This window comes from Capsicum annuum, unplaced genomic scaffold (assembly GCF_002878395.1).
Source record: "Capsicum annuum cultivar UCD-10X-F1 unplaced genomic scaffold, UCD10Xv1.1 ctg80166, whole genome shotgun sequence".
Lineage (NCBI taxonomy): Eukaryota > Viridiplantae > Streptophyta > Magnoliopsida > Solanales > Solanaceae > Capsicum > Capsicum annuum.
In genome coordinates this window covers 1,416-15,671 of record NW_025890802.1, presented here as the reverse complement: position 1 = coordinate 15,671, position 14,256 = coordinate 1,416, and the positions used below count along the sequence as shown (strand labels likewise).

Genomic DNA, 14,256 nt, shown 5'->3' with positions numbered 1-14,256 from the left:
TTTTGAGAGAGTATTGTTTGTTTCTTGGAAAATAGAGAAATAATGAGCAACTTGTGCTTTTCTAGGGCTAAATTATGTGTTTAGGCTGACTGGGGGTGAGGGAAAAAGACTTTAGTGCCCTCAAAATTAAAACTCAGAACTGACTAAAAATCCCAATTTTGTACGCTGGCGTGACGCGCTACTATCACGCCAAGCCACTGGGAACTGACAACAAGGAAAATGCATGGTGGCGCGACGCGGTGGTATCACGTTGCAACTTTTGTTGGGACCTAAAAGTTCACTGCGACATGGTGGGATTGCGTTGATACACTGGAAATTGACAAACGTGAAAATGAGCTTTGGTGTGACATGCCAATATCATGGAGCAACACTGGAAACCAACAATTGTCATTTTGACATGCCCCGCGATGCGCTACTGGCTTAAGTGATGGTGTTTAACTACTGAAACTTAAAATATCCATAACTTCTTACCCAATTATTGGATTTAGGAAAATTTTATGTCGTTGGAAAGGTAATTCAATTTCCTATGAAATAATAGGATCTAAACTTAAAAATACTAAGTATTTCAAAAATTTTATATTAGATAACTCATGAACTTAGGGTTAAGTTAAGCTTGAGAAATATGTGGTATTAAAATAGCTTATCCTCCAAAGAATTCAAAGTCTATGATCCACAAATAGGGAATATGATTGTTAGTCAAGATGTGCACATTAATAAGGAAGAGAAATAGAATTGGAAGAGTAATAGACATTTAGTCAACGCTTCAAAAAAGTAGACATCCAATCAATGGTAAAATGAGTTAGTAGATCATCCTCCAGTTAGAGGTATAAGATTACTTCTGGACATTTACGAACAAAGTAATATGGCAGTTTGTGAGCCTGCAAGGCATGACGAGGAACTTCAAGATGAAAAATGGCAAAGTGCTATGGAGCCAAAGGTGCTAATAATTAACAAAAACAATACTTCGGAGTTAGTGGACAGACCAAAATATAGAAAGGTCATTGGAGTAAAATGGGTGTTTAGAACCAAGATTAATTCTTATAGTTCTATCAACAAATATAAGGCTAGGCTTGTTTTCTAGGCATATGCCCAAATATTTGATGTTGATTACTTGGATACCTTTGATCCAGTAGCCTGATTAGATACCATGAGAATGCTGTGAGTAATAATAGCACAAAAGGGATGGAAAGTGTTCCATCTAGATATAGAATCTGCTTTTTTTAAATGGTGTAGTAGAATGTAGAGTAACCCGAGGGTTTAATTGAGTAGGGAAAAGAAGAAAAAGTGTGTCTAGTTAGAAAGTCTCTTTATGTCTTAAAACAAGCCCCAAGTTCTTGGTATAGAAGGATTGATGGTAACTTGTTGAGTTTGGGGTTTGTTCAATGTTTTTCTGAAGTTACTCTTTATGTCAAACACAGGGGAACTGATTTTCTCATTATTTCCCTTTATGTTGATGATCTCTTGATGACAGGAAATAATGTGTGGCTAGTTGAAGAGTTTAAGAAAGAAATGATAGAAGTCATTGAGATGACATACCTAGGACTAATGACATACTTTATGGGAGTGTAAATCAAGCAAGGTCGTGATGAAATTTTTATCTTCCAAAAGAAGTATGCAGAGGAGATACTTAAGAAATTCCATATGAAGTAATATTCAGAAGCTTAATTAGATGCTTGATGTACCTCATTGATACACTAATGTATATTCTACTTGTTATAAGTCTTTTATCTAGGTTCAAGAATCGTGCTACTAAAATTCATTTACAAGCAGCCAAAACAACTATAAGATACATTAAAGGTACTACCAAATATTATGTCAAATTCAAAAACTGGGAGAATTTCAGGTTATATGGATTCTCATATAGTGATTTTGTTGGATACACTAATGACATGAAAAGTACATCAGGATATTGCTTAAGTCTAGGATCTATTTTTTCTAGTACAAAATTGTGGCATAGTCCATGACAGGGGCTGAATTCATTTCAACAACAGTAGCCATAAATCAAACCTTATGGCTGAGAAAAATATTTTCTGATTTGCATATGGAACAATAAGTTATTACTGATTCATGTTGATAAATAAGCTACAATATCTACTTCATAATTCGGTATTCCATGGGAACATTAAGCACTTTAACATCAGACTTTTTTTCTTGAGGGATATGCAGAAAAAAAAAAGTGAGTCTTATTTATTGTAGATCTGAAGATCAGCTAACAGATGTATTTATGAAATCCCTTCCGGTCAGCAAGATTGAGTTTCTAAGGCAAGAACTTTGAATTTGAAAATCCTAATTCAAGGAGTATTAGTTTGTTGCTTTAAGACTACAGTATCTATTTTTTATTTCCTATATTTCTCTTTTCAATTATTTTAAGAGGTCGTTACCATGGTGTTAGTACTATGACTTTAAAGTAGGTCCATGATCTATATCACCTATTTTTAGGATACTTTATGTAATTTCTTTTCTACAAAATTTAAATCACAATGTATTAGTTTGTCTCTCTCTCATCTTCTTTATATTAGTTTTATTAGGTCCTTAGTTTTGATGAATGACAAATTCATAGTTTGGAACCTGTTCCCTTGAGCCCCTGTTGTAATGACAAAGGCCTCTATCACTGTCAACCTTGGTGTCTCGTTGTAAAGCTAAAGGTTTTGACTATGTTGTCACCTTATGGAACAGGTTGGGCTCACTCGTAGCTATCACAATCAATCTTCCAACTGATACATAGTACAAAAGTTGGTGAAAAGTTGATGCCACTTTTTTGGCTCAACCAATGAGATTGCTTCTACTATTTTCTTGTATCAGAATATCTAATGCTCATCTTCCACAACAAGAAAACGAACACTTACATATACTTACAATTAAAGATCTTTCTAAAGTGGAGCGGCACTGTAATCAAAGACTGGAACTGTAGCAGAGAACCTGTTGCTCACCAACTTGATCTTTATTTCCTTGTTATGGTCGAGTCTTTGTAATTATGTTCTTAAAAGTCTACCTACGTTGATTATAATTTTAGTAGGTGTTGTGGTGTGTCTCTTGTAATTATCTAGAGTTTGGTGATTATGTTAGGCTAGAGTTAGCTGGAGGAGTCTAGCTAGAAGTAGTTAGAGCATGGAAACATTAGAGTTACTGTTTGGTTTCCTTGTAATAGAGTTATTGCTAGGAAACAAAGGGTTAGGAAGCTAATCCTTGGAGTTTGTATTGAAGGGGCTGGTTGAATATAGTGGATTTGAAATCCTTGAGAAAGGTCATGGTTTTTATTACTTGAGCAAGGAGTTTCCACGTAAAATTCTCGTGTTTTTACTTTTCTATACTCCTGCACTACTTACTGCATTTACCTTTAAGTTCTTGTTTCTTGTGTGATTCTAGGAATAGTTCCATGAGTCGAGGAGCAACTCACCCTAAATTCCTTCATTTGGTATCATAAAAGGTCTTTTGTAATAAGGCTAACACCTTAAAAGGATCCCAAGAAATAGAGGCTTCAGTCTTTTGTAATAAGGCTAACACCTTAAAAGGATCCCAAGAAATAGAGGCTTCACAAGATACATACACCTTTGAAGTTAGTGAAACAGCTCGGTTTGCAAAAAGGGTTCTCAAAGCAGGAAGACATTCCTTGTATGGAAATAGAAGAAAAAATGCAAGTGTCTGATGGACTTATTGCTTTGATGGCATACATAGATGAAAATGAAAGTAGATCTTCGACACTCTTAGCTATCAAAGAAAATCTGAAAGATTTCTTCCTCAACAAGCAGAGATCTCTTTCCTCTACAATGATTGACTCCTTAACAAAGACAACTGTAGATAAGGAAAATCTAAAGAATGCTCTTTAGAAATGTGAAGAAGAAGTCGTTGAGTTGAATGTCCAAGTTACTGATCTCAAAAGTAAAAGGGGAAAACTAATGGATGATCTAAGCATGTGCAAAGAGGAATTGGTTGATCTAAGTGTGTAGGTAGATTAGCATCGAGCAACTTGCAAATATCTCTCATGTGAAAATGTTCTCCTGAACAAACAATTAAGTGATATCACTAAGTCAATGTCCCAAGGAAAGGTAAAGGGAAGTAGTGTACAGTTTCAATTGAAAGAAGAACTAGCTGAAGCTAAACCTAATTTGGATGCTTCTCTTGACAGATACTCTATTCTTGAGGCAAAAACTGAGCTCGTAAAGGCACTTACATGGACTTCTTCACCACAATCTCTTGCTATCTCAACCATTCAGGATCCAAATAGCTGGAGTGGTTTAGAGTCGTACTATTAAGGCGAATGATCTAACTATGCTGTCATGCACACAAAGCGAATGAACGATCACGTAAACTCACAAGGTGAAAAGGCTAGGCATCAAAGAGAAAAGGGTAAATATATCAATTCAAAAGGGAAGAAAAAATATTACCCAGCTGGACCAAGAAGAAGTAGATATATCATTTATGCTCCTATTGGTAACTCAAACTGAAGTTTGAGTTCCCAAAACTAATGGCTGATCTGTCATGTAGGGCAATGTAAGGGGTAGCAGCAAATGCTGATCTAATTAAAAATGGATGCCTAGAAGACATATCCAAAAGGTTAGAAGAGGACTGGGAAGATAGAACTTATGTGATTGTCATGACCTGAGCTGACTATCATAAGCATAATCTATATATAAATCAAAGTGCGAAAGATATAATAAATTTCAAGGGAAACTTATAATGCAAATTGTGTCATCAAAGTATTATAATACAATACTCAAATTCTATTTATGAGGCCTGTACTAAATACAAACTGTCTAGGTCGGGAGAAGGCCCCCGGCGGACCATAAACTATATTAGATAAACACATGAATAACATGTCTTTCAAAATATGGATGGCTCACAAACTCTATCATTATCCATGTTTTCTACTGAGGTGATGGACCAAGGGCTGATCCTCAGAACCTGTACTATTAGGGGGTCAATACTCGAAAGTACTTGAATGTAGAACAATCCAAAAATAATATATATTTTATGTAACATAATTGAGAGTGTGAAAACAATTTAACATAATATGTATATATATATATATATATAATGGGCATAATTTAAAGATCTTCAATTCATACTTGTAAAACACCGAATCGACTCTTTGTATTACTTCTAAGCTAGATGGTTCACCCTATATTCATACCACTCCACGGGCTATATAGAGTCCTCCCTTAACTTGGCGGCCAAGCTCCCAATTCTACTCTGCTGCAAGAATTGTGTTAGGGCATATATAATATGCCACAAGGCCATCACCAGCGTACAATATCTATTTCGGGACATAATAAACCCATATTGGAAAAATACGGTTTCAGTCAATGTGTTATCTAAACTCATTCCTTCTTCTGGTGACATACTGGTGCCACTGTTTTGGGCCAATAATGAATATCTTCCAAGAAATTCCAGAGCCATTTTGCTTCTTCACCATCTTTATCAAATGCGATAAATTCAGATTCCATTGTAGAGCGAGTAATACTAGTCTGTTTGGATGATTTCCAAGAGACTGCTCCTTCATCGATAGTAAATACATATTCACTTATGGATTTTACTTCGTTCGTTCCGGTGATCCAATTTGCATCACTATATTCTTTGAGTATTGCAGGATATTTATTATAATGCAACGCATAGTCTTGAGTGTATTTAAGATACCCAAAAACTCTTTTCATTGCCATCCAATGAGTTTTGTTGGGATTACTCGTGTACCAGCTCAATTTACTAATAGTGCATGCTATGTCTGGTCATGTACAGTTCATTATATACATTAAACATCCCAATACTCTTGCGTACTCTAATTATGAGTCACTTTCACCTTCATTCTTTTGAAGTGTAAATCTCACGTCCAATAGAGTCTTGACAATACTGAATTCCATATACTTGAATTTTTCAAGTACATTTTCGATATAATGAGACTATGACAATGCCAACCCTTGTTGAGTTCTATAAATTCTTATTCCTAAGATCACATCCGCAACTCCAAGGTCTTTCATATTGAACTTACTCTTGAGCATTCATTTTGTTGCATTTATGTCAGAAATGTCTCTACTGATGATCAACATATCATCCACATATAAACAAACAATGACTTGATGATTAGGATTGTCTTTAATATAAATACATTTATCACATTCATTTATATTGAACCCATTTGCCAGTATGGTTTGGTCAAACTTTGTATGTCATTGTTTAGGTGTTTGCTTTAGTTCATACAATGACTTAATAAGTTTAGACACCTTATCCTTCTTTTCTGGAACCACAAAACCCTCAGGCTATTCCATATAAATTTATTCCTCCAATTCTCTATTTAGGAATGTGTTTTTCACATCTATTTGATGGATTTCAAGATCATATACCGCCGCCAAGGAAATGAACATTCGAATCGATGTTATCCTTGTTACTGACGAGTATGTATCAAAGTAATCAAGGCCTTCTTTTTGTTTGAAGTCTTTTACTACAAGTCTTGAATTGTATTTGTCAATAGTACCATCCGCTTTCATTTTTCTTTTAAAGATTCATTTAGAACCTACAGTTTTATTTCTTAGAGGAAGATCAACCAATTTCCACGTATGGTTACTTAAGATTGAATCAATCTCACTGCTGACTGCCTCTTTCCAAAAGGATGAGTCTGACGATGACATCGCTTCTTTAAATGTTTGAGGCTCATTTTCTAGGAGAAATGTTATAAATGAAGTTGACATTCTTTGACATGTACTACATCTTGGATTCTCTTCATTATGTACATTCTCACTTGGTTTATCTCGAGGTCGTTTATATCCTCCATTAGACTGTTCATGTCTAATTTTATACGGGTAAATGTTTTCAAAGAATTCAGTATTATCTGATTCAACTATTGTATTTTCATTTATATCCAAAGGTTCGGATTTATGAACCAAAAACCGACATGCTTTACTACTTTTAGCATATATTATGAACACGCAGTCCACAGTCTTAGGCCCTATCTTAACCCTTTAGGCATAGGAACTTGTACCTTTGCTAGGCACCTACACACTTTGAAATATTTTAAGTTGGGTTTCCTTTCTTTCTATTTTTCATAAGGAATTGATTGTGTCTTACTATGGGGAACTCTATTGAGTATACAATTGGCTGTAAGGATAGCCTCCCTTCACAAGTTTTGCGGTATAATGGAACTTATAAGTAAGGCATTCATCATTTTCTTCAAAATTTGGTTTTTACTATCCGTAATTTCATTAGATTGAGATGAATATGGGGTTATAGTTTGATAGACGATTCCCTTCTCTACACATAGTTTGGCGAAAGGAAATTCATATTCTCCGTCTCTATCACTTCGTATCATTTTTTTCTTTTTCTCTAACTGATTTTCTACTTTAGTTTTCTATTGTCTAAACGCATTTATTGTTTTATCCTTACTATTTAGCAAGTAGACATAATAATATTTAGTTCAATCATCAATAAAAGTTATGAAATACTTTTTTCCACCATGTGACGGTGTTGACTTCATATCACAAATGTCAGTGTGTACTAAGTCTAAAGGATTGGAATTCCTTTGAATGGACTTATAAGGATGCTTTGCATACTTTAATTCTACACACGTATGACACTTTGATTTATTGCACTCAAAGTTTGGCAAAACCTCTAAGTTAATTAGTTTTCATAACATTTTGTAATTAACATGGCCTAAACGTTCATGCCATAAATTATAAGACTCAAGAAAGTAAGAAGAATTTGAACTTTTATTGATTTCAACATTCATTACATTCATCTTATAAAGGCCTTCGGTGAGATAGTCTTTTCCTACATACACTTCTCCTTTACTAATTATAATTTTTACAGAAACGGTTACATATTTGAATCTGTTCTTGTCTAGAAGTGAAATAGAAATCAATTTTCTACGTAACTCTGGAACGTACAAGACATTGTTAAGTGTCAAGACCTTTCCTGAAGTCATTTTCAAGCCTACTTTTCATGTTCCTTCTACCTTAGCCGTAGCGGAGTTAGCCATGTAGATCATTTCATCTACTTGTGCAGGAGCAAATGACGAAAATAACTCTTTGTTGGCACAAACATGGTGGGTGGCACCAGAATTCATCCACCACTTACAAGGATTTCCCACCAAATTGTATTCTGAAAACTAGCACACAGATTATCACATTCTTTGTTGGACTCAATCAAATTTGCTTGGTCCTTTTTCTTGACTTTCTTAGGGGCATGACAATCCATGGACTTATGGCCAATCTTGCCACAGTTGAAGCACTTTCCCTTGAATTTTTCTTGGGTTGATTGCTTCCTTGTTTAACTTTCTTCCTTTTCATACAATTATTTTGGTCATCTTCTACAATATGTGCTCCATTAATTGTAGAATTCCCTTTTGACCTTCTCTCGGCAGCCTTATTATCCTCTTCAATACATAGTCAGACAATAAGATCTTCGACAGTCATCTGCTTGCGTTTGTGCTTCAAGTAGTTTTTGAAGTCTATCCACATAGTTGGTAGCTTCTCAATGATCGCTGCTACTTGAAATGCATCATTCACAATCAAACCTACAAAACAGTTTATGTAAGTACTACGAACATTTTCAATATGTTCAACTAAGGTATTTTTCAAAGATATATCTTCCGCTAGGAGATCGTGGATGATTACTTTCAATTCTTGTACTTGAGAGACAACCGATTTGCTATCTATCATTTTAAAGTCCAGGAACCTTGCAACAAAGAATTTCTTAATTCCTGCATCCTCTATCTTGTATTTTCATTCTAGTGCCCCCCACAATTCTTTCGATTTCTTATTCCACTGTTAATATTATAGAGGTCGTCTTGGAGACCACCCAAGATATAATTCCTACAAAGGAAGTCCAGCTGTTTCCAAGCCACTACAAATATGAAACGCCCTTTGTCCGAGGTTCCCTCAGGCACCTCAGGAGCATCCTCACTAGTAAACCTTTGAAGACATAGTGTTGTGAGGTAGAAGAACATCTTCTGCTGCCATCGCTTAAAGTCAATGCCCACAAATTTTTTGGACTTCTCCACAGGTGACATTGTTTGCGGAGCATTTGCTCGACTTGTTGAGGCAATACTAGGTGCCCCCACAATCGTAGCCGCATCTTGCATTTGACTTTCGTTAGTCATTTTTTCCATCACCACAAGACAATAAAATTGAGTATTTTTAGAATACTACTTATATAGTTAAGTAACTTTAAACTCTTCTTCTTTTTTCAAGTTAACGATGAAGTTTTTATGACTTTCAATCATCAACCGAGTGATCTTTAATTTGTGATGAAGATTTTATGTCTTCCAATCACTAGTTAAGTTCAAACGGAGTTGAAAGCTTAAAGCTTTAATCTCTAAAAACAAGCAATACAGATTCTGTAAAATTATTCCTTAAGATTGTTATTTTATTTAGTTTCGGGTACAAGAATCTATATAATTGCAACACCAACTTCAACAATAGTTCATGTATAAACAAGAACACCTTTGAAGTTCTTTATTACCTTCAACACAAGATTACTTAATAATCTATCCAAGAAGTGTGTTAGATTTTAGAAAATAGATGAAGCAAAATTGAAGGTCAAGTACCCCAACTTCATGGAGTGTCCTTAAGGAATAATTTTCCTCATTGTACCCGAGGTTATGGAATCTTCCTCCCAGAATAAAATGGCCTACAATTCGAACAATAGCGGTACTTCAAATTGCCGGATTCTACGAACTCACTCAATAGTTTGATTGATCACACAGAATGTTTTTAAGACAAGAAGAGAGTTTTTCTTTCTAGAAAAATTTCGTCTCTAAACCTGTGGATGGAAGCAGGTTTATATAGCCTTCATATGCCTCTTCTGAAAAGTGGCAATGATTCACTTAAAAGGTGTGACCTTTCTTGAAAAATCATGTTTGTTCGTCCAAAGATTGCTTCTTTTCTGAATAGGCAGACCATTTCATGAATCAATGTGTCATTTCGTTGAACAGTGCCATGCATGCATATAACCGGAGGATTAAAACACAGAAAATTTACTGCGGTTTTACTTTCCCTTCGAATTAAATTTCTATCGAATAATTTTTGTCCAAAAAGATATATCTCATCCGAAGCCAAGCCGAGCGAGCAACGACAATGACAGCGCGAGACATCTCTTATTTGTTACCTCACTTTCCATGTGGAGTTAGTGTTTCTTATTTTAAACACTCAAAAGTTCTCTTCTTCCACCAATATGGGAGAAAGAGTGAACTTTCTAATTTGGGAGTACATTTTCTAAATTGGTGTCTCCCTTCTCCACCATTTTTCCTCCATTATTTTCATTCACACTTTTTCATATACTTTGAACCCAACAAAAACATCTCAAATTAAACAAAGAAGGCAGCCATCATAGGGTTTTATATCAGGGGATGAATGGAAATTTCAAGGTTTGTTCTCTCACTGCCCTGTTTAACAAACAACCACCCTTTGAAAAGATATTTGACGTGGATTCTCCTAATTTATCACCTTTCATTGTGGGTTCTGCCAACGGACTCATTTGTCTATTTAGTCAAAGCAAGACATGTATATGGAACAAACTATTAGCAAGTCTAAGAGAACACTTAAATCGACGTTCAGTTCCTTATTCCCTACCAATTGTGGCTTTGATATGATAAGCCACATGACAATTATAATGCTGTATTTATCAGTTATTGTTGTAGATCTTCCTGTTATCTGGTAAACATTTACAGTTTGAGGTCTGATAATTGAGATAATATATAAATATAACGCTAAACTTGACACCAAATTATTACTTTGACCTTAAACTTTGATAGTGCACAAATATGACCATTAACTATTCAAAACCTAAACAAATATGACCTCCGATTTTGCAACCCCATGCGTGAGTTTCACTCGTACCTACATGAAAAAATAATCCAATCACACGGCGCCACGTCGTTAAAAGGGCTGACTTGGAGGGAGGTCATATTTGTGCAGTTTTAAATTTTTAAAGGTCATATTTGTGCACTGTCAAAGTTTTGTTTTTTTGTTAAAATGACATCATTTTTATTATTATTATTATTATAATTATTTATTTATTTATTTATTTATTTATTTAGCAGCAACACCTAGCTTTTTTTTTTAATTAAAAAAAACAACAACCACTAGCAGGGATCGAACCCACGCAGTAGGCTAAAGGAAGAGTCCAAGAAGAGCAATTAACACCACTGAGCTATCTAAGTGTCTTGTTTCATATGGTTCAACATTAATATACGTACATAAATATAGATTTTCTACCTTATGTTTACAACATAATTTTTTTACCGAGGGGGTTCGGGTGAACCCCATGGCGACCACGTAGGTCTGCCTCTGCGTTAATTTAATAACGTTAATTTGATAACATTTTATTAAAACTATAATTTTTTATTATTAGTATAGTTTCATATTTAATATAATATTTAAATAATTTATATTTAGATATATTATATAATTTAAATTCGCCCTCTGATTTATAATATATATACATACCCCCGCGATTTTTTCGTATAGGCTGACCCACCTAATTAATAAATCTTTAATATTGCTCTTTTTCCGCAATGACAAAAGAAATTAGATGTCATTGTCATCTTTGAGCCGAAAATAATGAAAAAATAATCGTGAAAAGTAATTTGAAGGTCATATTTGTGCATTTTTGAATAGTTAAAGGTCATATTTGTACACTGTCAAATTTTAACGTCAAAGTTATAATTTGATGTCAAGTTTAGGGTCATATTTTATGTATTATGCCCTTAGATTTTAAGCTGGACGCGCCCAATTTAATTTTGCGTGTTGAACACACGTTTTGTCACATACGATCGGAGGTCATATTTGTGCTGTTTTGAATAGTTAAAGGTCATATTTGTGCACTGTCTAAGTTTAAGGTCAAAGTTGTAATTTGGTTTCAAGAGTTATATTTATGTATTATCTCATTGATAATTGAACAATATTCTATGAGCAGTTTCATGGCATCGACCTGTTAAATGGTTCTGGTAAACTTCTCAACGGGAAGCATTATTGGGCTTCATCTACTACGATTTATAAATACATCGTGTGTAAAATCATTTCTTTTGAGTTAGCAGAAAGAGACATGGGGAAGCATGGTGCTTTCCTTTGTAAACAAGACAAGTCTAATTTCAAACTGGGAGTCGTGGGAAGTGACCTTTCTCTGATTTATACTTGTCATCCTGGTGCTACTACTACTGATGTATGGATTTTGAAGGATTGCAGATCTTGGATAAAATTGTTCACCATCAAATTTCCTCAACGTGCTGGGATATATCTTCTTCCTTCACCCATTTACACATTTTCTATGCATTTTCGCCAGTCAAATAAGGGTGACTTTTTACTTTTGGATACCCCATTTATCATGATATTTGATGGTTCAACCAGAAAACTAGAGTACAGTGCTGATGTTAGGAGAGAAGAAATCTAATTAGAAAGTTGTTAATCCTCTAACGATAAGTAACCAGGGATATTGTTAGCTGATAGCTTGTAATAATTCTGCTTAGTAAGTTCTTTTTTCACTTCCTTTTTTATCCAAAAAAAGAACATGACATTGAATGACTTTTTTTGGCTTATAAGGTGACAATACATTTGAATATATATGAATCCATACATCATATAGTATTTTATTGTATTGCTTGTAGTTCTTGTAAGCATTTCTCCTTTTTTATTATACTAGTTTCTGGACATATGCATTGCACGTAGTCCTTATCGTCAATAATTAAAATGTTTGTATTCTAAAGCATTTGTTTGAATTATCAATTGTACAATCTCTAGTTATTTTATACTTACTTTCTAATAGACCTGCAATTGATGCAAATTTCTGTAATGGGACTTGTGAAATTTTAATATTAGGATAGAAAGATAAGAAGGCCAAACAGGAAGATGGTTTGTTTAGATGGAGTATAAGAGCAGTAGTTTGCTTAAATAAGTGTATTTGGAAGACTTTTTAAGAAAGGAGTAAATAAGCTAGTAAGGAATTTTACACCAGATTTGGATAATTTCATTCCTCATAACACATGTTGTAATGGGAAAAAGATTTCGTTAACCCCCGATACAGTTGTGAATTATGAGGTCAAGAGCACGTATCTTAATCTAACTTTTTATTTTAGATCAGTTTATGATAAGAGAATAATAGCCACCTTAACTTTCGACAACATCATTCAAAGTCACTATGTGAAAAATCAAGCTTTGGTCAAATGGAGGGCACGGAATCATACTTGGAGGGGACGTTTTGATCCTACCATTAATCAAACTTGAGTGTGGAAGATTTCTTGGAGACTTGAAGACTTAAGTACTCTCGGGTTTGGACCACCTTGTTGGTTCACGGTTTTGGTTCCCTTGATTGAAGGCCATTTTGGTCACTTATCTTTGTCCAAGTGACACTCCATGACCATCCCTCCTCATTAAGGGCATTGGAGTCATTTTGTGTTCATTTTGTAACAGTTTATAAATAGGTTCCTTTAGTCTTATTTTCACTAGTTTATGAAAGATGAAAGATTGAAACATCAAAAATCCTCTCTATTGAGATTAGAATACTTAGTCTTAGTTAGGGCTTGGAAAAGCTAGTATTGATCTTTTCTTAAAAACGGTGGATCTTGAGGTAAGTTGATTCCCTTGGCAGTCACCGTAAGAGTGTGATTTTGATTATTACATTCATTAGGTATTTTTGAGTTTAATAAACTCTATAGTTCTTAATCTTGTAATGATCTTGGTATCACTATCTATCTTTTACTTTTGTTGTTGTCATCTTGTGTAGTGGACTGTTTTGGGTCCTTTCTTAAATCTGAAACTTGTGTTATTGTTATTCATCTTGTTCCTCACGTTTTGTAGCTGTTTTTGGTGTTATATACACCATTGTATCTTGTATTCTTCTTGTTGATAGCGAATCCGAAAGTGGTCTCCATCTTAGTCCTCGAATCCTCAAGATTGTGGACTGATTTGGAGTGTATTTCGTATTTCCATTGTCATTCTCATATCATTTGGTATCAAAGCATGGCTTGATCTTGTTCCTACAAGATCAAATCTTGGTCTAGCTCACTTGAAAAATCAAAAAGAAAAAAAAATGAAATCTAAAAATTTAAGAAAAAGAACAATCTGTTCATTTTGTGTTCTTGGACAAAAATTATATTTTTATTGTGTCTTGGTCAAGATTTTTACTTGTCTTTGTTGTCTCTAAGTGTTAGTTTTGTTCCTCACTGACACATTGAGTCTATATCTTGATTTGAGCTTGTATTTATATGTTGTTGTGAACATAAGCTTGGCCTATTGTTGTTGAACATTGTTGTGTTAGACATTGTTGTTGAGAAAC

At 34.4% G+C, this 14,256-nt stretch overlaps 1 protein-coding gene across 1 annotated transcript; it reads left to right on the top strand.

The window, feature by feature from the left end:
• The first annotated feature begins 862 nt into the window (after nucleotides 1-862).
• Nucleotides 863-12,375, top strand: LOC107846658. Its single transcript, XM_016690975.1, has 2 exons — nucleotides 863-937; nucleotides 11,902-12,375. Exons 1-2 carry the CDS (start codon nucleotides 863-865, stop codon nucleotides 12,373-12,375), a joined length of 549 nt encoding a protein of 182 aa, XP_016546461.1.
• The last annotated feature ends 1,881 nt before the right edge of the window (nucleotides 12,376-14,256 follow it).

Coding starts and splice junctions, on each gene's coding strand:
- LOC107846658 (XM_016690975.1), top strand. CDS start 863: ATGGCAGTTTGTGAGCCTGCAAGGCATGACGAGGAACTTCAAGATGAA. Junction 938..11,901: donor AAAGTGCTATGGAGCCAAAG/GTGCTAATAATT, acceptor TTCTATGAGCAG/TTTCATGGCATCGACCTGTT.